The sequence below is a fragment of the Akebia trifoliata genome, chromosome 1 (assembly GCF_017979445.1).
Source record: "Akebia trifoliata isolate Shusen 1 chromosome 1, ASM1797944v1, whole genome shotgun sequence".
In the NCBI taxonomy this organism is placed as follows: Eukaryota; Viridiplantae; Streptophyta; class Magnoliopsida; order Ranunculales; family Lardizabalaceae; genus Akebia; species Akebia trifoliata.
Window position 1 is genome coordinate 35006193 of NC_141375.1, and position 25810 is coordinate 35032002.

At 34.8% G+C, this 25810-nt stretch overlaps 2 protein-coding genes across 2 annotated transcripts; both read right to left on the reverse strand.

The window, feature by feature from the left end:
* Nucleotides 1-3467: 3467 nt before the first annotated feature.
* LOC147412094 (ruBisCO large subunit-binding protein subunit beta, chloroplastic) lies at nucleotides 3468-8692 on the reverse strand. Its single transcript, XM_086456210.1, has 15 exons — nucleotides 8536-8692; nucleotides 7435-7679; nucleotides 7220-7345; nucleotides 6845-6982; nucleotides 6659-6754; nucleotides 6213-6455; nucleotides 5885-6119; nucleotides 5608-5777; nucleotides 5303-5380; nucleotides 5127-5198; nucleotides 4894-4998; nucleotides 4685-4777; nucleotides 4497-4589; nucleotides 4016-4139; nucleotides 3468-3602 (listed from the first exon to the last, which is right to left on the reverse strand). The coding sequence occupies exons 2-15, from the start codon at nucleotides 7663-7665 to the stop codon at nucleotides 3589-3591; spliced, it is 1818 nt and encodes a 605-aa protein (XP_086312336.1). The 5' UTR covers nucleotides 7666-7679; nucleotides 8536-8692; the 3' UTR covers nucleotides 3468-3588.
* A 3008-nt stretch (nucleotides 8693-11700) lies between these two features.
* On the reverse strand, nucleotides 11701-25134 carry STT3A (staurosporin and temperature sensitive 3-like A). Its single transcript, XM_086456222.1, has 23 exons — nucleotides 24806-25134; nucleotides 24579-24641; nucleotides 24097-24152; nucleotides 23914-23985; nucleotides 23637-23742; nucleotides 23472-23522; nucleotides 22522-22617; nucleotides 22297-22356; nucleotides 22107-22220; nucleotides 21348-21434; nucleotides 18792-18895; nucleotides 18608-18703; nucleotides 18016-18136; nucleotides 17818-17898; nucleotides 17588-17719; nucleotides 17215-17463; nucleotides 16000-16143; nucleotides 13830-14016; nucleotides 13611-13708; nucleotides 12928-13007; nucleotides 12748-12835; nucleotides 12027-12116; nucleotides 11701-11921 (listed from the first exon to the last, which is right to left on the reverse strand). Exons 1-23 carry the CDS (start codon nucleotides 24920-24922, stop codon nucleotides 11856-11858), a joined length of 2358 nt encoding a protein of 785 aa, XP_086312348.1. The 5' UTR covers nucleotides 24923-25134; the 3' UTR covers nucleotides 11701-11855.
* Nucleotides 25135-25810: the final 676 nt, after the last annotated feature.

The following is a 25810-nucleotide window of genomic DNA, read 5'->3' on the forward strand; positions in this document are numbered from 1 at the left end:
AATAACTTTGAGCATCAAAAACATTTGGAGCGATTTCCAAAATCATTCCCAAATGCTTTCTAAGAATTTTAAAGTTTCCATTTTTTTTCAATGAAATTTGAATTGTAAAATATTCTTAATTTATCATTAAGTGAAAATAAATATGAACAATCTTCTTTCAACAAAATGGGATGGAGGAACAAATTATTTTGAATGGATCCCAAATTCGTTGGGATAAGGCTTTGTGGAGGAGAATGATGGTAAGGTTTCTAAAGTAATTGTTTCTATTGTAAGATATATTTTTATTTTTTGATAAAACTAGTTGAAGAGCATAGGAGGGTTTTTTTTTTTTTTTTTTAAAGATGTTTTATTATGGGGTTTGACCATCATTTTTAACCATTTAATATTAATATATTATACCTTTCTAAAAAGAATATAGTTTGATCTAAAATATTATAAACTTGTAAAACTAAATCTAATTTTATGATATAACTTGCCAAATTAAGGGTTAGGTAGTTTGGATAAGATCTACCCTCAATGCACATTATATTTATATATAATAATAAGCTATAACATTAAAAATAAATAAATAAATAACCATGTTGCTTACACTTGTAGGACCATATAACTTTTGTAAAAGTGAAACTTTTCTTTTAGGGGGATCTCTGTAAATAAGACAAGTAGGACCATATAACTTTCATAAAAGTGAAACTTTATTATTATTATTATCTTTTGTTACCTTAGAAGTCAAACACGTGCTATTAATAATAAAAAAAAAAATTGATGAAAAAACCCAATTCTCAAATATATTGGGGTGAATTAGCTATTTCCATCTATATTTTGATGAATATTAATTTCAGATACCTCTTGTGTTTTCTAAGTGATTACGTATCCCTTGACCTCTGAAATGTTTACATAAAATTACACAAATGCCCTTTAAGCTTTAAAGGGTATATATGTCATTTGAATGAGTATAAAAACACATATCCGGTCGCCATCGATGCTTTACGAAAAGGAAAATATTTAAGGCTCAACTCAGAGAGTGAGAGGCCGACACGTGCTTTGCCGACTTCCATGAAAGTGTAACTGAGAATATCTTGTTAGATCTTCCTTGTTGACCGTCCTTATCTGGGACACGTTTCAATATTTGTATTCAACGCCGTAAGATCCTAGTGGTCACATCTTGTACTAATTTCTTCAGAGATGAGAGACGGTGAAGTAGGTAGATTGTCATCACTACTGTACGGAGGGGTAATTTGGACTTTTTAGTCGGACATAGATTTTCGGCGCCTACAGACACATCTTCTCCATTTTCTGCCATTCACACGTGATGATAAAATTCCTTCGGTGGAAGATCAAGTTTTTCAAATCTCGGCAAACTATGCTCATGACTCGGGCGAGTCATCTCATTCTCGGCCTCCAAACCAGATATCCACTATGACTCACTCATCCTGAATATAATAATTTTTTTATGCTTATTATTTAAATATAATTTATTCTTTTAAATATCGATATGGAATTTTTTATTATTTATTACTCATCCTATATATCTTGATCTTAGTGGGTGATCGAAAGATGGTAAAAGAGGATATCAATCCTATTATTGATTCCAATAATTGATACGAGACGTAGAGGATTGATTGTGATGAAAGTAATTGAGAAAATCTGTATTATTTTATTTTCTCTTTATCTAAAATCTAAAAATAAAAAATTGGGTACCAAAAAATATTTCATTATTTAATAGAGTTAAATAATGAAATAGGATTTCATATTATCAACTTGACGAATTAATATAAGTGAGAGGTGACGATGGTGATGACAGTGCATGTAACTAGTAATTAGGATGATCAATAAGTAAGATTCTATCCATATATACTATTCTAAAATCCTAAAAGGACTCTGTTTGAAACGTGGGCTTTCTAAGGCAGCTTGGCCCAGGTTTAGGGCCTTATCTTGGGCCTGTAAGGGTCGGCTTGGGTACTCATTTTTTCATCCCATTAAATAGCTAAGGCATAGACCGACTAGTATATTGTATATATATAAAATATGATTTTGAAATAAAACGTAACCAAAGTATGTTTATAACTTTTCATGACAGAATTAAACCTCCAAGAGGTTGGCACTTGGCTTAATGTTAAATCTACCTAGAAGGATTTGGTACTTCTAATCGTGTGTTCAAAAGTGAGTAGCCTTTTGATTGTTGCATGTTGAAATACTTATGTGAACTCGGAGTATGCAACAGTAGAGATTAGTCTACATCAAATAAGAATGTTGTGATACCCTAACCCTTTTTAAGCTAGGATTGAGATTGGATCTTCTATTTTGATGAAAAGTAGAACTAATGGGTTTCACCAAACTGTCTTTGAAAGACACGCGGATTTAATATTTTTATAAAAGGGTCGGAATCGATAGATACATGAAAAGTGAACTCATATATTCACACAATCCCAACCGTGTATGTGCAAGATCTTACAACTCAAATAAAAAAGTACCCTAAGAATATTTTATGAATCTCTAAGATAAATCTTAACTATTGGATCTCACACATACACGGTAGAGATTGTGTGTGAACATATAAGTTCACCTTCGCAGGTCTACCGATCCCCAACCCTTTATAAAACCCAAAGATGTTATAGCCTGACTTCGACCAGTCTGGTTAGGCCTGATAGGGGTTTAGAGCTGGTCCAAGATAGTAAGATACGGCGGGCCACCTCTTTAGAATGGGTCAAGACTCTTCAAAGCCTGACCCAAACATGTAGGCTTTTCTGCGATACTGAGCATATTGAGAAAGTTATCATTGTTGGAGTGGCTATTAGCATGGGTTACATGATTTATATTAAAAGGCACCGTTACATTACAATGGATCAACCTCAACTTCACACATGATTTGCATTGTTGATTGAAGCTTTGAATAAAGGAAGGTGAAATAACTATATAGAATATTTCCTAAACCTTAATAATATTGATTCAAACTCAATTTGATTAATATACTGCATCTTTTGTTCTCACAGATTTTATTGTTTGAATTAGGCCACCAAGAAGAACTAACTACAAGTCAAACAAAAACGATGCAATATATCATCAACATTATATCGTAGAACCCATGTGAGAAGGATGCATTTTGGATGGGCTCCAACCCAATCTTCTTACCAGATTTGACTGAGGTGAGCTAAGCTAAACTCCATGAAACTGTGAATTTGTTACTATACACCCATTGTAATCTCGTATTAGCTTTCCCCATCTCCTTCATGGGCTTGAGAAAAAAAATAAAAATATTTACTACCAAAACTTGTAGATTATAGGATTAATCATGAAAAATAATTGAAGGGAAAAACCCAAATTGGGCCATGTATTAATATAACTTTCTACCACCAAATCTACTCCCAACATCAGGTTCAGATGAGATGCTGAAATCCTACGCTCAAATTCTGATTACTTCAGAATGTAAAGAGTCTAAAATTACAATCTCCGCCCCAATTTCTTTCTTAAATTTAAATCGTTCCTACATCAATGATAGATTTACAAAAAAGAAAGAGCTTTTACCAAATGCAACCCCCATCTAGCACAAAGGGATGTAACGGCCTTATTCAGACATCAACCCGCAGCAGCTCAGTAACCATAACCTGACCATCCACACAACATATAGTTAATCTACCCATAGTAACAAAGTTCAGATTAAGTAAATTATTGTATAGGTGTTCAATTCAGTCAGTTAATTCAGAAAAGTTTTATTAAAAAATAATAATACTAATAATAAAAAATCAGAAAATATACCTATAAAGTTTTTGCGTTTCTTAACAAAACCCATAATCTTCAACCCCCCCTAAAATCCCTATCTTGTTTTGAATGTTGAAGAAAATAAAATTTTGAGGGTGGAGGGTAAAATCATTACCAGCCCTTAATTGTTAAATCATTCATTAGCTAGTACATTATTTCGATAATATTCCAATTTTTTGGAAAAAAAATTAGGTGAATTTTGTTTACTGAATCAACCTCACCCCTGAACCCCAAACTGAAATTTGGAATTCGGTCAAACCTGAGTTATCCATTGGGTTTCCAACAGGCGCTGCCTCGGGCTCCTTGATGTCAACCACCACAACATCTGAGGTGAGGAAGGTTCTAGCCACCGATGCCGCATGCTCCAAGCAACATCTCACCACCTGATTTTGAGAAAAGAATCTCTTTAAATCCAAACCATATATTGCAGGCTCATACCCGCAAATGCAACTGTGATAATCCATAGTTGTAGTTCTCAAATTATACAACCAAACAATTTCCACATCACATTACGTCTTTTGTTTTAGTCTGGTTAGGTGCAGCAAAGCTGACAGGCTCTAAATAAGCCAAGATAAAGACCTATATATATAGTTGAACATGGAAAAAGAATTCAGGTTACCATTCCTCCCTATGTTTGGGAAAAGGCGGCGACGATGATGAAAATCAAATTAAAGCAACAAGTGCCGGTCAATCCTCTTTCTTTTTCCCTAAAATTAATTCGAAGTTGTTCCACAGCTTACCTTAGTAGGATCAATTATTCCAGCAGCCATCAAATCCTCATATTTTCCAGTGGCGGCATTGTAGCCATACTTGGGATTGTCACTGGAGAGGACCTATAGGAGGAATATAAATGCCGCCAATCAGTTTAATACTTGAGGTTGCATATATACAATGTGGATGCTCGATAATTGAAATAGTACGCATATACCTTCTCCATGACCACACTTCCATTATCACCCGCATTTTTGGCAATTAACTTCAGGGGATAGCTCAAGGCCCTCCTAGTAATTTCTGCTCCAACCTGCAAAGCATCCAGGAAAATTGGGTTTAAACGACACAAATAGATGATAGAAGCACCATTATCCTTTAACCCAGGAGAGACCATAGAATCTCATCCAAAGATTCAATAACGTTTACCTTTTGTTCATCATTATCAAGAGTATCCTTAATGGCATCAACCTTCGACGCAAGTCTCAACAGGGTGCACCCACCACCAACAACAATACCCTCCTCAACAGCTGCCTGAAACCATTGCAATTTCCACATTATTTTATACCTAAGTTTTAGCTTTTACCACAAACTTTCCAATACCTTGCATGTAACAGTTTTCATGGAATAAATTGAGTTTATTACATAACATTGAAAATTACCTTTGTAGCATTAAGAGCATCCTCTACTCTTAATTTCTTTTCCTTCAGCTCTGTCTCGGTTTGTGCTCCAACCTACAAAAGTTCACCACAAATATCACAATAGAGAACAACTATCTGAAAATTTAGTTGAACAATCAAACCAGAATTTTGGTCAAGGCAAGTCATAAAGGTATTACCTGAATGACGGCAACACCGCCTGAGAGTTTTGCAATTCTTTCATTAAGCTTCTCTTTTTCATAGTCCTGCTCTGCAACCTGAATAACAAAAATACATAGCTCCAATGTTTAGAATGTTCCGTATCGATGAACAAGCACACTGAGGCCAAAAACATGAAGAGTCCAACTAGCCTTGTTAAATATAGAGGGCTGTGGTGTTGGATTATGAATGTGGCAATCCATTTGAGAAAAACAACCCTCAAAAGTTAAAATCTCACTAAGTTACTAAGGAAAGTGTTTTTGAAACATGAATTCATAGAATAAACCTCTATAAGATTGCGGATCTGGGAAACTCGTTTATTCACTGCCTCCTGAGTGCTTCCATCACCAACAATTGTTGTTGTCTCTTTGGTGAGCACCACCTTTGCAGCATGGCCAAGGACCTCATTTTCAGCCTTGTCCAGGCTTAGTCCAACCTCATCTCTAATTACGGTAGCTGAACACAAATTGCAGGAAAAATCTCAGAAACACAACTTGAAAAGCTAAGAAGGGATGCACAGTGATCAAAGGAGAACAAATTTGAAATCATAATAAGCTATGGACCTCCAGTTAGGATAGCAATGTCATCAAGGTACTGGCTTTTACGGTCTCCAAATCCAGGAGCTTTGAGTGCAGCAATTTTCAGTGCACCTCGAAGCTTGTTAACTACAAGAGTTGCAAGAGCTTCCTGTTCAATATCTTCAGCAACAATCAAGATTGGGTATCCCCCCCTTATGGCATCCTCCAGAACATTTATGAGATCCCTTGCATTAGAAATCTTCTTGTCAACAAGAAGCAACTGCAAAGACAAGATTCATCCATCAGAAAACTGAAATAGAACAGTTCTCTCTTTGAAAATGAGGTTAGAGGAGTCACGACCGAAACAACGTACCTTGCAGTTCTCGTACTCAACTGTCATTTTCTCGCTGTCCGTGACAAAGTACGGGGAGATATAACCACGATCAAATTGCATCCCTTCCACAACATAAAGACTGTTCTCAGAACTTTTTCCTTCTTCAAGTGTCACCACACCCTTTCTGCCCACTTTTCTCATGGCTTCAGCTATCATATTTCCTACTTCATAGTTGTTTCCTGCACTAACTGCAGCTACATCTGCTAGTTCACTGTCTTCAACCTGCAACACCAAATATTATATTTGCATTGAAACATATATTTCAAACTCCCAGAAACATTTTTCTAATAAAAAACTAACAGAAAATTTCCAAAATTTTACAAAGAACCCAAAAGATAAATGTCAACGCTCAAGATAATTTATTATTTGAGGTAACTAATGCAGGGTCAAAGCAATAAAACTCATTGGAGACCATTAAAAGTTACCTCTTTTGACATTAGCTTAAGCTCAGCAACTAAAGCTTTGGTTGTCTTCTCGATACCTCGAGTAATTTGAACAGGGTTCGCACCAGCTGCTACCACCTGGATGAATTACCTCCTCATTAGTGAAACATTTTGTCAAGGAAAGATACTTTTTATAATTCTTATAGCAAATCAGGTGAGAATGCAAACCTTAACACCTTCAGCAATCAGACCTTGTGCAAGAACAACAGAGGTTGTTGTACCATCCCCAGCCAAGTCATTTGTCTTTGCAGCAGCTTGTCTCACCAACTTAGCACCAATATTCTCAACAGGGTCCTCTAACTCAACCTAAGAAATAATTCCAAGTTTCAATAGCTTTTTCCTTTTATAAGTAGTTTCAATAGCATTTACCAACAAAGGAAAACCTAATTAAACATCTATTACTTAGTTCAGTTCTTAAAAATCTAGATATGCAACAAAAAGAAAAGAATCAAACTTCAGGAAATAAAAAAGCAACACACTTCTACTTTGTTTTGTATCTCTGAACCTGATGTTGAAAGCATTGAATAAAACACTAGAGTCTACCTCTTTGGCAACAGTAACACCATCGTTGACGATTTTGGGTGAGCCATACTTGCTCTCCAAGACAACATTTCTGCCTTTTGGACCAAGAGTAACACCAACTAGATCTGCAAGCTTGTTAACGCCAGTCTGAAATGGCAGAAAAATAGTTAGAACACCTTCAACCCTACTCAATACATCAGAACGATAACTGAATAATGTATGATTCACATTCTCACTTGCAACTTCTTAATAGCTGATCCATCCTTGTTAAAATACAACTCCTTAGCTGCCCTAATCTTTGGTGAGCATCTTCTCTGTAAAGCAACATTATGCCTCCTTCCCGCGAAGGAAATTGAGGATATGGAAGCAAAAGAAGACAACTTGTCCGATGAACTGGAAAGCTTCTTGTCAATGGCATGGCTGCTAGGAGCAGCGACAGAGCCCATGGTTGTCAAAGTTGAGGCCATTTATTTTTATGAACCTGAGAGTTTTCAGCAGTATGTCATCTTAAAACCCAATCCCACATAAAACCAACACACCAACTGCTAAGATAAAATTGCATCCATAACCAATGATGGATAGAGAAAAAGCAAGATATTTATGCATTTAACATAAACGATAGGCAAACATTCACAGCACCCATCACTTACATATAACAAATTTCACTTTTTTTTTTCCTTCTTTTGCACAACTTGAGCTCGGATTTGTAGTTCAATTTGTCTGACTTACTTAACATCCATGAAGTTTCAGGCCATTCTCATCTTAGCAACACAAATATAAATTACGACCTCATCTCATCCATAACATTACAAATATAAATTATGACCTCATTTCCTCCATAACATCACATTACCCATGATGAATCCTCTACAAGGAAACTCTTTATACATATTTACGCATTCTACTGAATAATGGGTTCATACATAATGAACAAACATACAGTAATTGATCAATGTAGCAAATCAATCACCATTTCTTTACCATATATACTTATTTATTATCAACAAACTCCCCAAAAATATTCAAAGGTCGTTAATTCATAGAATCACCCATGAAAATTAAAAAATTAAAATCCACAACATAAATATTAAAGCTTAGAAGAAATACAAGAAAAGGAACAATCTTTCACCGTTTTGTACTAAAATTTCTCCAAATTGTACCTTAATTCGTAATCTATACATGAACCGAAACTCACACACGCCCCGAACAAATTCAAAACCCTAAATCCTCTAAAGAAAGAAAAAAAAAATATGACTCTATGAGTAGTAATTAAAACCATAAAACCACTTGCATGTCAAATGATGCAAAAGCTGGTTAATCAAAACCAGATAACGCACCTGAAAACAGATTTCGAGAAGCTTGGGTGGATAACGTATGGTGGTCGTAGAATAGTGCTTCTTAAGCTTTTGAGAAACTCCGGCTGAGTGAGAAAAATGAAATGAGATTAGGTTTTAAGAAAAAGCTCGCTATACCCTCCTGAAGCTTCGGGAGAATCTAGACCGTTGGATGTAAATCAGCAATCTTTCGTTTGTCGTATGTGGAACGTTCCAGAAGATTTCTGCTTTTGTTTTAAAACTAGCCGGGGCGAGATCATTTGAGTCGTCCGTCACATTACATTAGATCAATAAAAAGTAAGATTGTGCGACTGAATATCTAGTAATCTATTTTATAATTAAAATATTTATAATTATTTCAAACGAAGTTTTCGGAGGCCTTAAAAAGAGTTAAATATTATGCCAAATAGGGGTTAGAAGTTTCAGAATAGACTGATTTTTTGTGAGAATAATCTTTATGGTAAAGTGATTATCTTCATAAAAAATCAACCAATTCTAAAATTTCTAACCCAATCAAAAGTGATTTATAAGAATTGGACGGTCCATGATCCTTCAATTTATATATTTTAATTATAAATATATAAGAGCATCTCCAACCCTTATTCATTATTCATAAGTCAAAGTCAAAATAATTTTAAGATTTAACTCTTTAAATTTGAAGATGCACTATTCACTATTTAAAATATCACAACACTAAATTATAAAAGAAAATTTTGAATTTCTCTATTCAAATATATTTATATAAGGAGATAAATAAAAAATTACATGACTCTTTATTTTGAAAAGTTCCATTATGATGAATTATTAAATTTAATAGTCAAAGTACAACTTAACAAATTAGGAAGATAATTTTGAAAGAGGGTTAGAGATACTCTAATAGTAAATAATTTGACTTGTTTAATATAATATAACTTTGACGAGTCAACTTAGAAAGTCAGGTTATCTCTAATTTTCACCAAATCTTAGAGACGTACCTCACGATTATTGATTCGAAAAGCTTGAATGGAACAAATAAATTTCTAAGCAGCTCTGGTTCCTGAATATGATACTTAAGATATTAGGGAAAAATAATAATAATAATGTTGAAGTGACCTCAGACTGGGACCTCATATCATACTTCTTGACATGAAAGTGTAGGGGAACCATAAATGCTTTTCTTCGATATAAGATTGAAAAAACATCTATGACTCTCATCCACTTTCATATCAAGTGCAATATGAGGTTCTAGGCTGAGGTAACTCCAACATGACTCTAGGAAAAAATTATTTAATGCACCATATCGGATTGGTTCTTTTTAGACGTCTGCTTATTGTTCCATGATAACTTGATGGTCCATTTAGTACACTGCTTATCTTTTTCAATGCCTTATGAGCCCTTTTCAATTGGTAAGATAGATGATTCAAATTACCAAATGACAACTTAAATCACAGAGATTAACCCTTGTTCCAATCGTCAAGATCAACCATTATAAATCATCGACCTCAATGTTTAGACAATTGTCAACATCAACATTCTAATTGTCTAGCTTGAACCAGTTACACTCATCAATCTCAATGTTTCAACATAAATCATCAAAATCAACAATTCAAATTATAGAGATGTACAATTTGAATGGTTAATCTTCACATTTTGAGTCTTGACTCAATGATTTGAGTTAGTCATTTTCCTTGGAAACTGGGTTGTAAAGATTCCCGACCAAAAATAACTCGGAGAGCAATATAAACACGTACCTACCCCGCCCCCCCCCCCCCCCCCCCCATAAGCCATTAGGTCTACTATTAAGTAGTTATCTCTAGATATATGTAATATTGAAAACACCCCTGACCCGTTTACCTTTTAATAGGAAAACAGTAACATCACATCATGGAACATTTTGGTAGTTTTGTGGTTGAAAACCCACGTTAAATAAATTTTTGATGGAGAAAATGCCGACCCTTGCATCAGATTTACTTAGCATCGAGTGCATTGTATCTAGTTATCTAATACAAAATCTCAGAAGTCAAAGCAAAAAAACGGTTGGGATTTTCTTTATCCATGCATTTTGTGCTTAGACGCCAACCCATTGGCTTGAAAATTTATCATACTCTGATGTAAGGATGAGCATTGTGATCACACGCCCAATTCATTCGGTAACTACCATAATGAGAGAATGATTGGTTTGGGAACTATTTTCATAACTTCAACTATTTACTCGAGAGATGTATGATGTTGCACTATTTTGTAATTAAATGAACAAAAACCTGTATTAATCATTGTTTGAATGGAAAATGCGGAAATCACAAAAAGAATTTACTGCGATTCTCACAAGTCTGACGTGGGATGTGTACATAACCATAGATGTGTTTCCTCGCGATACGAGTAAAAACCATCTACTTTATGTATGCATGTCCACGTCAGAATTGTGAGAATCTTGTTGAATTCATTTGAGAATGATGGGGACCCGAATCAACCGGTCCAAATAAAGATACGAACCTGCCAATGAGAGTGGACTCCAACTGGCCTGGTCCAACCAATCTTGGACCTGGCTTGACTAAAATATACAATAACAACGTCGTGCCCATTGAAATGGAGGGCCAAATTAATTTAGTGGGCTTGAAAGCCCAAAAAACGTCAATGACATACATCTCCCTGATTGTCTCCTCCCTATTTCATCTCCCACTCCCTTTCTCTATTTATTTTCTCTTCAATCAGTCAAATCCCGCACCCCCAATTTCTCCTCTTCCCCCCTCTACTCCCATCACAGTCTAGCCCATTTTTTTAACTTGTGCTAGTCAAACTACCGCCCGAGGAAAGCCAAAAAAAAAACCCAAAATTTTTACCTGAATAAAACCCCAGATAGCCAATCTAACCAGCCAAAATATAAGAATGAGCGGCAGCAGGATAAAGAAAGGCAGGCAGGCAGTCCTATACATAAAAAAAATTTAACGGCCAAACCCCTGGGGATCATTACCCGGTCGTCACTGATGATAATCATTTTCTTTCTAAGGGATTCCCTGACAAGCAGTCAGGAAGATATGGCGAGTCAAAATGTATGAAAAACCAAAATTGTCACTGATCCTGGATCCAAAATCCTACACAACTTACTATAGATTAGATAGGATTTTGGTTCATAGAAGTTGCTCTTCCTTCAATTATACGACACAAGGAAAAGAAAATGATACAAGATGCTAAAAAAAAAAACAACAAAATCTTTGATTAGGCATTTGTATTTCTAAAGGCAAAATGCAAATTTTCCCTGAGAAAACCATATCTCTAGAGGCTCACGCACATACAAATATTCTGGAATAATACCAACTAACCTGTTGCCTATAAATTATGATTTTTTAATGCCAAGGACTCTTCTTTCCTCTCCCAACTTTCGAACTAGTTGTCGAGCTTGTCTTTGTACTCTGCCAAGAATAAAAGAAAAGATAATAATTAAGTAGAATTAGGATAACTTTCCAGTTGGTATTATTAACTGCAGAAAATGCTAAAAATAATGATTGGGCACATACCGATTTTGATTTCTTTGTCTTTCCACGGATCCTATTCTTTGGAGGTTTTAGTTTAAAAATTCGCACCATCCAATGGTGTGTTGTGAATACCTGGGTTGATCACAAGAAACATCAAATCCCAAACACACAAAAATGCAAAAAAAGAAACACTTAAACGAATAAGGAGCTACACCAAGGTTGGTCCACTTGTTACTGTGTATGATCTTTTGTTACTATCACAAGGAATTACTATATGTTAGTTGAATATGCGTATGTAGTGTTAAAAGAATGAAGTACAATAAATAGCCTAAATCCTGATCATTGGGATGTCCACCCATTCGCAAATGGCTCTCAAAAAGTTGTCTGCTTGGTAATTATCAAGAAAAAAAATAGGATTGTCACGGGTGAACTTTGCTTGAAAGAGTGATCAATGTTACTGAAATTCATTGCCTTGTCACCGAAGGGATCTGGAAAAGGGTTAGGGCTTAATTGGAAGAAAAAAGAATCCATATTTACATCATCGAAGAGAATCATCCTAACTACTTCTTAGGCCAAACTTTGAAGGGGAAGAAATTGGGAGCAAGGCAAAAATCCCAAGTTCAAAAAAGAAAAGGTATTACTTAACACAAACTATCAATGATGCATTAGGTAGTCCTCAAATCAGTTTCCATTGGCTTAGATAAATTAAGTTATGTAACAGAGAAAGTACTTTCTACAAACATTGAAGGTAAGATGATCTGACCTCCTCAAAATGGGTAAGTTTGAAATATTTCTTCCCGATTTCAGTCCGCCTTACTCTGTCAAATCCTTTACCATCTGTTTCCACAAATCTAAAAACAAAAGAAACAGAAAAGGAAAATTTATAATACAAATCCAAGCAAAGAGTTCTAATGAGAAAAACCAGTTCAAGATAGAAGAAAACCTGTAATACGACAATTTGTACATGAGGCAATTTAGCATGGTTGGAGTTGCTTGAGAATCAATCCGGTACTGACCATCTCTCTTTCACACAGAACATAAAAATAAAAAAAAACACAGAAGTCAATTTCAAACCTCACTTCACATAACCAAAGAAGTTGCAAGAGCACAATACAGTTTTTAGCCAAATGACAGCAAGAAAGATGTCAAACTCATAATCTAAACATATGATCGTTGACACCTATACTTTTACATGTTTGTATACAAGTATTCATATTTAATCATGCTTTTAAAAAAGGTTTTAGATATTTAAAAAAAAACAGACATGAACATGACAAGATATGAGTAGTTTTTCTGCATGCCAGAGATACCATATATGGTATATAAGGACAAACACTCACATTCCTTCATTTTTGTACAAACATCTCTGTGGCTGGGGTACCATATAATATACATATATAAATGGGCACTTAAAGAACATAAGATCGAAGGAATGCAGCAATTAAGGCACCATCATAAAGAAGAGAAATCACAGGAGTGCTTTCTGCAAATGGCTAATAAAATTAAAAAAATGATCGTCCAAAATTAGCATTTGATACCAGTTAGATTTGGAGCATTGATTAACAAACAATTTTAACTAGACCATGAAATAAGTTAAATCCAACATTGCTCAAACTGTCAACTTACAAGATAATCAGGCTCCTTGATGTGAGGAAATACGCCCCCTCCAATACGCACCATCCACAGGAACTTATTAATATCATCACTCGGGTAGCCAACAAGACCTGAACATCAGACGAAGTCTTCAGAACAATCAGTTTTCTATGAGAGAGAGAGAGAGAGAGAGAGAGAGAGAGAGAGAGAGAGGGAGAGAGAGATGTTTCATAAAACATTAGGTAAGCCAACCTCCAAAAACAACGAGAACATATTTCACATCCAAAGAGTTGAAAATCTCCCAGGCTGCCTTCTCTGGAGAAGACATGGCAGTACCAACAGTTGCAATATGTGTGTTATTCCAGGTATTGTTATCAACAATGACAGTGCGATTAGCCATTGCAGTTGTTTGGTAACCGTAGTCCCACCAAGATGCAACCTGCAAGAAGTCTCTGGTGAGCATCAGGTTCATTTTATAACACCACTTAATAGAAAAAAAATACATTATCTTAACACTATTTCGATTTTTCCCGATTTTTCGTTTTTTTTTTTTTTTTTTTTCGATTTTTCCCTTGTCGACTTATTCTCAAACCCGACTTGGTGACTATGCCTATAATATAACAAATTTCCACTAGTTATCTATAGAAGTCAATAGACCGCCAAGATTAGATTTATGAAATATCAAACATAGATGGTTCCCAAAATAAGCCAGGCAATTTCATGATTTTTAACTATTTACTTTCCAGAAAATCACAGTCGCATCATCATCTTCAAAGTTTTATTCCAAAAATTTGGGGTTGGTAGACACAATCTTGTTCTTTCATTCAATTCTGACTGAAGGCATGTATTTTGTTAGTTAAAGTGTGTTCATGTGCTCTCTAACTATATCAATCCAAACCCTTTTTTATCTTCCTCTCACTCTTTTAGAACCTTCAACTTGTAGATTCCTTCCAACAACAAGGACTAATATCAATCTTCAGAACACATGACCAAACCATCTCAAATGATTTTTCCCTAGTTTTAACACCTACTGGGGCAACTCCTACATTTTCAAGACGATCTAAAATGTTTTCCTTACAATTTAACATAATTGTGTGTAGCATGAAAAGGTCATGAAGAATGTTATTATGGCTCATGTTAAACATATGCACCAATCCTGACGTAGCCTAAAAATGTATAGGGGTGTTTGAAAAACTAAGTTTATTTATTATTACATAATTTTGAGGAAAAAAATGCCATCCAGCTTTTAAAATTCAAAATTATAAGTGAAAGGATCAAATGACTTCCTAATCAGTACATAGACAAGACCCATATAACAAGAAAGTGTTTGGCATAACATCTTTGAGAAGCCCGACTCATCCTATATTTAATTCAGAGGTTTTATTGGATAAAAATAAGGATAGAAATATATAAAAAATAAAAGAATTTTCTTTAATAAGAAATGTTCCCACACAGCACATAGACGTAGACCCATGTAACAAGAAAGTGTTTGGCATAACATCTTTGAGAAGCCCAACTCATCCCATAATTAATTCAGAGGGTTTTTTGGATAAAAATAAGGATAGAAATATATGAAAAATAAAAGAATTTTCTTTAATATACCGAACTTGATAAATAAATAAAAAATCTATTTTCAAACCATGGTTAGGTTTAACAACCTAATGAATTAATTTATGGAGGATGGAATACATTAACATTCTTTTCTCAGTCAATTTTTTTATATATAGAAAATCATTAAAATACTGCGTGACACTAACCATGCTAGGATGTGTTGGGAGTATGTCTCTGCATCAATACATGTTCAACACGGCAAAAATCCTAGAAGTCTTGTTTTTCCTTGTTTCGTAATGCAGACACCACAGCTTTGTCCAAATGAAAAAATATCTATATATACTGGAAATAATCTCTTGGCACATTATTAAATGAGCACTTCATGTTTTATTACGTGAAAGGGAAAAATAGCATAACGATATAGTAAACATTATCATCATCATTTGAACCATATCGATATTATATAGGATAAGCTACGCAATTCCTGTCCAAACACACCATTTTATGCAGGGTCGCATCCTCCATTAAAGAAAAATCCTTCAAATCTTTTCTCACTGCCTCGATTTAGTTGATGATGATTCCGAAACTTGAATTTGGCCCTTAAGAGTTTGTGTGAGGAATTTGGACAATAGCATAGAGTTGATTCCTTCAAATCTTGTAACTTACTCCTTCAAAGTAGCTGAACCTTGAGCGCACAAATGGCTTTTTTATTATTTATTTGCTCAATCACCACTAGTTAACAGTATTATACTACCCACATTTGCCACACATGATTTCAGTAAGAAACTAATAAAAAAACTATCAGCAAATTTAGTGGCACTAAAATAACAAATGATATGCATGCTATATAAGTGTAAAAAAAGGGGCTCACCTTATCGTCCACCTCAGTGTTATGGCGTAACCATGCATAAGCCTCTCGAAAATCATCAAAAACATGAAGACCATCGTGTGAATGGGATGTTAGAACAATAGAAGGAGCTGAGTAAGCTTCAGCCGCTGCCCAGACACAATGAACCTACAAGTAAAAGACCCCATTTACATTCAAAGGTCAAGTTAGAGAATATATAAATAAAAACCAAACATCTTCGAGAAATGTAGTAGTCCCAAATCTCCCAATGGATGATAAAAAGGGAGAGTTAAATGAAATGATTTAGTTGTGGGCAAGAAAGACTGAAGATAGCACCCAACGATTTTATAAAGAAAAGGGTAAAACCAAAAAAGGGCGTAGACCCATAGCTCTGTTTGTTGACAACTTGAGGTCAGGGGTTCACATCTAGCTTACCAATCTATCTTGGGTGCAAAGACAATGGATAAGGCGAGGCCAACCATCACTTCCAAACCCTTACACATAGCACACATGTTGGGAAATCTGAGCCCTTCTTGATCATGCGACGACTGTGTAGGTCTGGTCTTGCCAGCATCGTAGTTCAAACAAAAAATTTAAGCATCAACACAACAATTTAGGCAGCCTAGAAGGATGGTCAGCACGAGACAAACTTTTATATATCAATGAAAACTCCCCATTAGGATTCCATCTCCAAAATCTTAGTATGCTTCCGAAGGTTGAATAAAATACTTGCACTAAGTCTATCCAAGATCACAGCCATTGTATCAATCTCCCAAAGCACACAGCTTGATTTACCGTCGAGACTCCAAGAAATGGATATGAGATAATCTCGACCAAGAGTTCCTTGCTGGCCTTTTGGAAAAACTGGAGAGGTTAGTTAGACATTCATTACTAATTTTCAACTAGATCTGCATTAATGGTTTCCCGATTGGTTTTCACAATAGATCTCAAGAGTTGAGGCAGATCCATTGAATGGATGGATCAGTGGAAACATGGAGAATTGACTGTTTTAGAAATTATGTTTATGTTCAATAACTCACTGTCGAAGTTAAGGTTAAGCATCTAAACAGTTACTAATTTATCAATTTGCACAACTTATTCACAATGAATATTAATATTTTTTGTTTAAATAAAAGGATGGAAATATTACAGTAATATCAAATAACATGCACGCAGTTTTATAGTATCAACAAGTTTAAGAAATGATACATATATAGAGAAAAGAGAGACATGACATACCACATAAAAAGCACCCAACAAAACCAGTAAGAGAATGGCTATAACAGATGCCTCGAAAGGTAACACCAGAAGTCTCTTCTCAATTCGAGACTTAATAGAAGCCTTTTCCACATGTTCCTTTTCTTTTTCTTTTTCTTTTTCTTTCTTCTTGTTCTTTTTTGATGGCCTTTCTTTTAAAGTTTCCTCACTTTTGTCAATCGTTGGTACATCATTTCGTACTACAGCATTTCCCAAAGTCACATCCCCTGCCTTAAAGGTCAACACCATAACTGGGATGTTAGACCTGACTCTTGAAATTGGACTTCATCTCATTAAATAGTTGGAAGAATTCATAGCCAAGCAAAAAAAAGGAGAAAACCAAACATAAGCTTACATCAGAATTGGAAGTCCCTAGCAGTTCAGGCAATTGAAATTTGATTGATCGTGTGAAAACATCAAAAGCTTCTGAAAGAGCAATTCCAGACATGATGCACGCTGCTGGAGCAAATACAAGCATAAGACGCACCTGGAAAATTGGGCCAGAACAATGGCAATAAAGGATGACAAGAGTAGAAAAGAAAGACAAAGACAAAGTTAAGTTAGATGTATCCAGGATGTCCTTACCATGACTCCTGAAAAATATACTGATGTTACTATATAAAGGATCACAAAGGAGCTAGCATCTGATAGGGGTGAAAAGCATGCCTGCACAATGAAAGTGGTAAATGAAGTTAGATTTATTCGAAAAGTAAGAAATAAGCAGTCAAGATACAAGTAGCCAAAATCAAAGAATCAACCAATAATGTGCAGATTGATACTTACAATAATGCCGGCTGGAACCAAGAATGCCAAAACATTGATGTCCATAAAGTAAGATGGCCAGGTTGGTGGTTGATGTTCACTAACACTAGCAATAATGGGTATATACTTGCTTGCATAAGTTCTGTTTCAATTACATAGAAATGGGTATTAGAATGCGAAATAACAAGCATAAAGCAAGCACATGGTTAAAGACCCCTGAATAGCCTATATCAAGGTTTCACATGTCAAAGGTAGCCAAAGTCCCAACAACTTGTCAACGTAAACAAATATATCTCAAAAACAGATATAAATTACGCATGTATGGGTTGTTTCAAAAACTTAATTATGGAATCTTTTAATTTATGGCTGCAGCTTGGGAATCATGCTGCTACTTCTGTTCCCACTTTGGGGTTTCAAGAACATTGAGAATATACCCATGACAAAGGAATCACGAGTAAATCTCCAACTTTAAAGTCAATCCTGGGCTTTGTGCTTTATATCAGCAGTAGCTGAATTTGATATTATAACCTCTATCTTCATTGTAAATCATTTAAATCGACTGAAATACACAAATGTTTAAGAAAAAGTATGAGTTGTAAGCATTGGTTCTTACGGATCAAGAAGACTCAAACTGCGCCCACTCCATCCCTTTGTTGGGCTGGAAGCTACCAAAGCAACAAGTACTGCTATCACAGCACAACAGACTACCCTGAAAATGAGGCAAAACTTCACGTTCCATAAAAGTATGTTACATGCCACACATCTTACTGAAGGGATAGAAAGTCAACGCAACTTACATGCCAATGGACACGACAAGCGTAACAGCCACTTTAAACATTTTTGGGGAGAGAATGCCTCTGATGTAGTGCACAAGAGCCACCACATGGATAATAATGAAAACCTGGTAATATAAAATCATTAGCAGTGAGAAAACATATCATAAAAAGACAAAAATAGAACATGTGGTATAAATCAAATGCAACCTTAGCGCTCAACACTGTTGGATTGAGGTGGAAACAACAGATCATGGCAGTCCCAATTAGGAGTGTTCTGCAAGTTGAAGACTCTAGAAGGGCAAGAGGAAAGCAAACAATGATGTGGATTGCGATGTCCACAAAAATGTAACAACACACGTTGACCTAAAATATTGCTTACATAGAGCTTAAAGGAAAAATAGGACTGACCCCAAACATTTAGAATGAATCAAAGTCAACCAAGAGTGTATCTTAACCAGTGCCGATTCTTGTTTGAAGATTAGGTAGGTGTTGTGGGTAGAGCTCCCATACATCAGAAGCAGTCATGGTCTACATTCTAAACACTAATGTCTTCAAAGCCATGGTTTAAAGAATCAGCTACTCAACTGACTATTATCTCACAACATAATGCTTTTCAACTTTCCATAAATATATAAATAGGAATAACATCCTACTCGCACAATCCAGACAACACATTTCTGTTTTGTCAAACACACATCGACCCACCCCCAACCTGGCACCTATTGGATCTCATTCTAAGGGTACTCTTTTTTCCCAACACCAATTTTAAGCCTAGGCCCACCAAAGATACCAAAAAAAAAAAAAACATCACAAGTTTGTTCCATGTGGAGTGGATCAAAGATTCAATTTTCTTTATTTAAGATAATAATAAGTAAAAATACACATTCTACTTTGAATTTCTTCCTAGAAAATTTTAAAATCACATACATCGATGGATCTTTCACGACAATCATGGATTTAAAAAATCATTATCATGGTCACACGGTTCTTGATGAATTTTTCACTTAATTTTAAATAACTTGATTTTATCTTTCTTTTTTCTTTTCAGATTCATCTTTCATGATATCTTAAAACTATAGGCCGTAGATTTGTAATCATTGAAACTGTTTGTGACTGTTTTTTATACATTGGGATTTGCATACGACAAATGTTTTCGGAGATTGATCTTCCAACCAAGATCTACATTGTAAATTAGTAATCATTGAATCTGATAACAATGGCAGGCTATGTGATAATACTTACAATTCTATTTGGTAGACATAGCATTTATGTGTCCAAATTTGGGTACATCCAAGAGTTTTAAATTGTTTTGAAAAATATTCCTGATTTTTAATAGGCCTTTCAATGGGAAATATGTTTCAATTTGCATTGCCTTAGGATCGAACAATCAAGATTGACCCATGATGATCCCTAGATCAAATCCTAAGAAATCAAGACCAAAAACCATGGCATCAACTGATAATCCAATAGAGGCTTGGATTAGATGGGAGAAATTGAATTGCACTTGTTAAATAAGTTGTTCAAAAAAGATCTAGGAAAATAAGAAAATGCTAGATGAGTGCACAAGTAGTATGGTACCTATTTAGGAAAGTAAGGGCGTATGTAAATTATCATGGGATAAAACTTACACTTCACACTATGAACTTATGGGAAAGGGCCATTAAAAAAAAAATTACTAAGGAAAAATAACTGTCTCAACATCATAGACCATCTCTTGATCTCATTGTCTTCGTTGACTAAGAAAAATAATTAAATAAAGTCCTTAGAAAGTCAATTAGGTTGGTTATTAGGGAAAGAAGTACCAAGCGAGTGTATCAACATTCTTAGGGGTGTGTATGCTCAATTAATAAGTAGTAACAAATTGAGAATTATTGGAAGTCAGATAAGGGACTTCCATGCATTCAGGATCAGCCCTGTCCATACCATTTTGTATAGTTTTGGATAGATTTACTCATATTAAAGAAAAGGTACCTTGCTGTATGTTATTTGCAGATCAGGTGTTGTTGGTCAATGAAATTAAAATAAAAAAAAGAGGTGGCAGGGGAAAAACAAAGGTAGAACTATGGAGGAAAACTTAGAAATTATGATTTTTAAGATGGGAGCAAGACAAGAATATGCAGTACAACCTTAGTAAGGATACTCATATGGAAGAGATGCTAGCTAAAATTGATGGTCAATAAACACCATTCTTTATCAGTTGGGTAACAAATAGCATAAAGAAATCATGACCAATAATTAGGTTAATCATCATCATCAAACCCTAATCACAAATATTTTGGATCATTAGAACGAATCTTTATTTTTACAAGTATAATTTTATTAAGAAAAGAAAGGGTACAAAGAAAAACAAAGGCGATCGAGATGACCAGCCAAAAACAAACAAGCTCTAACTATTGCACGTGTCCCATCAAAAAACAAAACCCTCAAAGAACACGGCCTTAAAGTCGGGCCACAATTTACACCAAAAGAACATGAGACCTAAGATGTTTAAAACGAATTTTGTTCCTCCATAAAATTCCACCTAGAGTCATTTAAAAAAAAAAAATTTCTTGATAGGCAGAGACATAAAGAACTCACCAAAAATGAAGCAAAATGTTCTGATGTCATCACTGCATTAAAACCAACAACAGGCACCAGTGCGGCCAACAATGTCCCTAGGACAACCTGCATTTTTAAAAACCAAGAAATTTATGTTACAAGGTTTCATTAAGCAAGGATATTTCCCCAATGACAATACATATGAGATATTTCATAAAATTTCCAGCTGAATCTAGGTTAGAACTTGGAAGCATATACCAGTTTTTCCACAGTAGAACGAAATAAAAAATTACTTTATTATTTTGCATAGAAACTGTTTGTTGAACAATAAGCACAAGAAAAAGAAAGAAAAATTACTTTCAGAAAACGGAATTTCAGAAACCAGTTCCATTTTTTGTTTTTTGTTGTTTGTTTGTTTGTTTGTTTTTTTTTTTCATTTTCTTGTTTATTTTGGCTTCACTGTTAATACCTAGGTATACACCATGAAAGTGCCAGCTTGCTAAACCTGCCTTCGCGTACAAATCACTAACTACTAATTCGCATGTTTATCAAATACTAAAAAAAACCTATGTCTACACCATCTTTTCTTCAGTCCCATGTCTTTCCTGAAAAAATTAAAATCACCATCACTTCAATCCTTCTCAATTCTAAAAAGTTAAATATTTCTATTCAACCTTTTCCATTTCACAGGTTAACAATTTTTTTTCACTGTTCTCATAAATTAGTTCCAATTCTCAACCTTTCGATGCAAGACATGTCAAATTCAAAACTTCAAGCTTCTAGAATGACTCTACTTACAAGAGGAGCATATGCAATATATAGGCGAGAAGAGTAGCGACCAGTTACAATGCACAAAAGCACATGCATTGGAATAAGGTTGATAATAAAGGTGTAGCCTCCCCAAGAGCACACCTGAAAAAGGAAAGTGTTAACCAAATATGATAAGGGGAAGCTTAGAAAAATAGCAACATCAAGACACCATGCTTACCATGTAAAAATATGATAGAGCATTTAAAGTGGCATAGAACAGGGATCCCGTGTTCAATGTCTGCATATAATTCATAATCATCATCAAATAACAGTTCATGAACTAAAAAAAAATGGCATTTTTTATCATATAACAGTTCGGATAACAATTATGTATGGCATCTGCAATCACCCTTCATGATGTAAGAAATATTACCATTCAGGATAGAATTTGATCAAATCTCACCTTTATATAAAGATAGAAAGTGAAGATCAAAGCAAATATAGCTACAGCTTCATTGTCATAGCTTCCAGCCACAGATCGAGATATATATGACGGTACCTAGAAATAAAACATACCAGAACAAAACTACATAAGAACCATTACACAACACACCTTAACACAGCCATATGAGTATGTAATAATATTAGCAGCATATTTTATTTTATTTTCTTTGTGTTTTTTTTTTTTTTTTGGGTTGGTGGGGGAGGGGGCATCAAAATAATAGTATACATGTATAATATTGACATATTTTATTTAAAAGCTAGAGTCTGTAAAACAAGATATGAGATGATAGAAAAACACACGCATAAGCATAGGAGACACATAATCATAGGACATATAGGAACCCAGATTCCTGAGAAAGCAATGGGGCTTGGTTTGTAAATTCTAAGGGGACAGAACATTTGGAACTGCAAATAACCAGGTCAAAGATCAGCATGAGCTTCTATGGTTCATCGAGTAAGAACGAAACCAGAACAATACTAGCAAACTACCAAAATGGAGAAAAAGAATTTCATTACTTTTTCATAAATAAATAAAAAGATAAAAAATAGTCAAGAGAACCACATCAGCTTTCCTAATTGGGTTGACGAAGTTCAGAACAAGTATTCTAAAGAATAATAGAATATTGAACTTCAATAATTATTAAACTCATACTATAATAGCACAACAGGACCAGGTTCCAACTAGAAGATAACAGGAAAAATGTATTAAGGTAGATAATTATATAGATGAAAGCTGCAATGAATTTGTCAACAGCTCAGAGTTAATCCTTGCGAAAAAACATGAATTGTGTATTCCATGGCAGTGCAATGTGTTTGCGATTTACGGTTTCAAAAATCCATGGAAACCTCCCCTCCCCACTCCCATGCAATCCCTTCTCCCTTCAAATCAAAAGAAGGTGAAGAAATTACCATAGCTAAAAGAGCAGCTGCCATCAATCCAGCACCAGTACCCTTAACTTCCTAGAGGAACAGAAACAAACACATTATTGATTTATTTAATTAGTAAAAAAACACCGATTAGTATGTATTCAATATTGGGCCGAAAACACAGACAACTTCAGCAAGAAACCGAACCTTGGTAAGAAGGAAGGTCGCCCAAGCAGCCAATGCCGAGAAAACAGGAGCAGTAAATACGCAAACAGTTTCCACAGATAGAGGAATGTTCAAAGAATTCAGAAACCTGCAGTGTGAAAGTAATTACAAAAAATTTTAGTTGCCCTGAGGATCAACTGACCTGTACTACTTCCATAAATTTAAATACAGAGGAACCCATGACAGCAAAGATCAGACACTCAAACACCCTCAAATCACTTTTAAAACAATTGAATTTAAATAAATATTAAATACTTACCACCATAGTGAACCTGCTGTTAATGTCAATCCAGGATAAACAGTTCCACCAATCACACGACCAAGGGGATACCTTAAGACAAATATGATAAGCTTTTTCTTTAGAATCGCTATTTAACTTGAAACAATTTGTATAAAAGATTACGTAAACGTGTCCATTCAGCTCAGTTATAATCACTATTACCAGGTCCGATCATCAAACCAGTTCCAGAAGTCATATATTCCATTCTTTGTAAGGAACTGCCATCAACAAAAAGATTAAATGGATATAAAATCATGCAAAATATGTACGAAAAATAAATTCAAGAAAAAAGTAGTCACACATTACATGAATGAACAGCAAAGATCCTGGATAAATTATTATTGATCAGAGGAGATCTTTTCAATTAATCACCAATTATGCAAAAAATCAGCGAATTTTTTCAAGATGATAAACAGTTCAATATATTAAAAATTCCCACTTATTGTTCATTTCTAGATTTCTTAAAATACTACAAATCTAAGAACTTTTTAGGTTTTCCGTTAGTCTTGGTAAAAATGAGCAAAATCTAAATAAGAAATAGAATTCCTATATCCCGACATGTTCATTTCATAATAAAAATAAAAAATAAAAACTTTTATCGATCGAAAAAGACCATAAATCCATGAAAAATCCAAACTACGAACCTGAGTAACTCTGTAATTGAAATAAGGATCAAACTCGTGAATAACACTCTCATATTTTATAACCTGTAAATGAAGCCAAATAACAATGAGATTGCAATATAAGAACAACTACATACAAAGTCAACACTAATTCGCACAACCGAAAACTTAAAATGTTGAAATTTCAGAAAGTAAACGATCAGATCTACTAATCTACAATAACTGAGAAGATCGGAAGCGCCTCTTACAGAAAAAAGGCGGATCGAGAAGGCAAGAACTCCGATCAAGAGCAGGATGAATAAGGACAGGACGTTTCCGCAGGCGTATCTCAGATTCGCTCCTTTTCCATTCTCCAAGGCCGCCATTAATGGCGAAATTCGAGTTCTGAGTTGCAGAAAGAGAAAGTGAGACAGACACTGAGACGAGAAAACCAGGGCTTTTCTAGGTTTTATGAAGAAGAGCCGAAGACTTCAAAGGGAGACTTGATGGAGGCTGGAACTTGCAAGCTGCAAGGCTCCAAACCGCTAAGCAAACTCCAAATCGATTTAGTTACCAAAACATTGTTAATCGGGATCGTTTAGAATATGCATAATCGTTGAATTATTTTTATGTAACTCCGCATCTAATCTTAACACGTGGCAAGCTATTTTTTAATCCATTTCACTACTTGAACAAAATTCACCTTGATTGGTGATGTAACATTTAGTTGGCTTTGATGTACGGTAGTGACTCATGAGAGGGTTTGGAGTCCGTCGTTGACGCGACTCAGTTGGACGTGGTGACTTGGCAAATCACCCAGTCAACTCAGTGAAATCAGCTCAAAAAATCCTGAAGTCAATTTAAAAAAATGTCGTGATAATCTGACTCCCTTTTTTGCACGCTCCCTTCGCAAAACCATGGATCTTTTACTTTGGGATGCACAATTACAAAGATTTATGATTTCATTAATCATCCTGTTAGGGATCGTAAATGACCAATTATGAGATTACATTTGATTTTTTATTTTTTTGCAAAATAAAAATTATTAATATTTATTTAAAATAGTCAATAATTATTTTCTAAAAAAAAGACGGTTCATAGGACAATAATTGTGACAACAGTCTTTTGTAAATCACTTTTAATGAGATTAAATTTTTTAAAATAGATTGATTTTTGGTGAAGATGATCTTTATGATGAGGAGATCATTCTCACAAAAAATCAATTCTTTTCAAAACTTCGAATCCCAATTTATAAGTTTAAAAATCGTGGATCG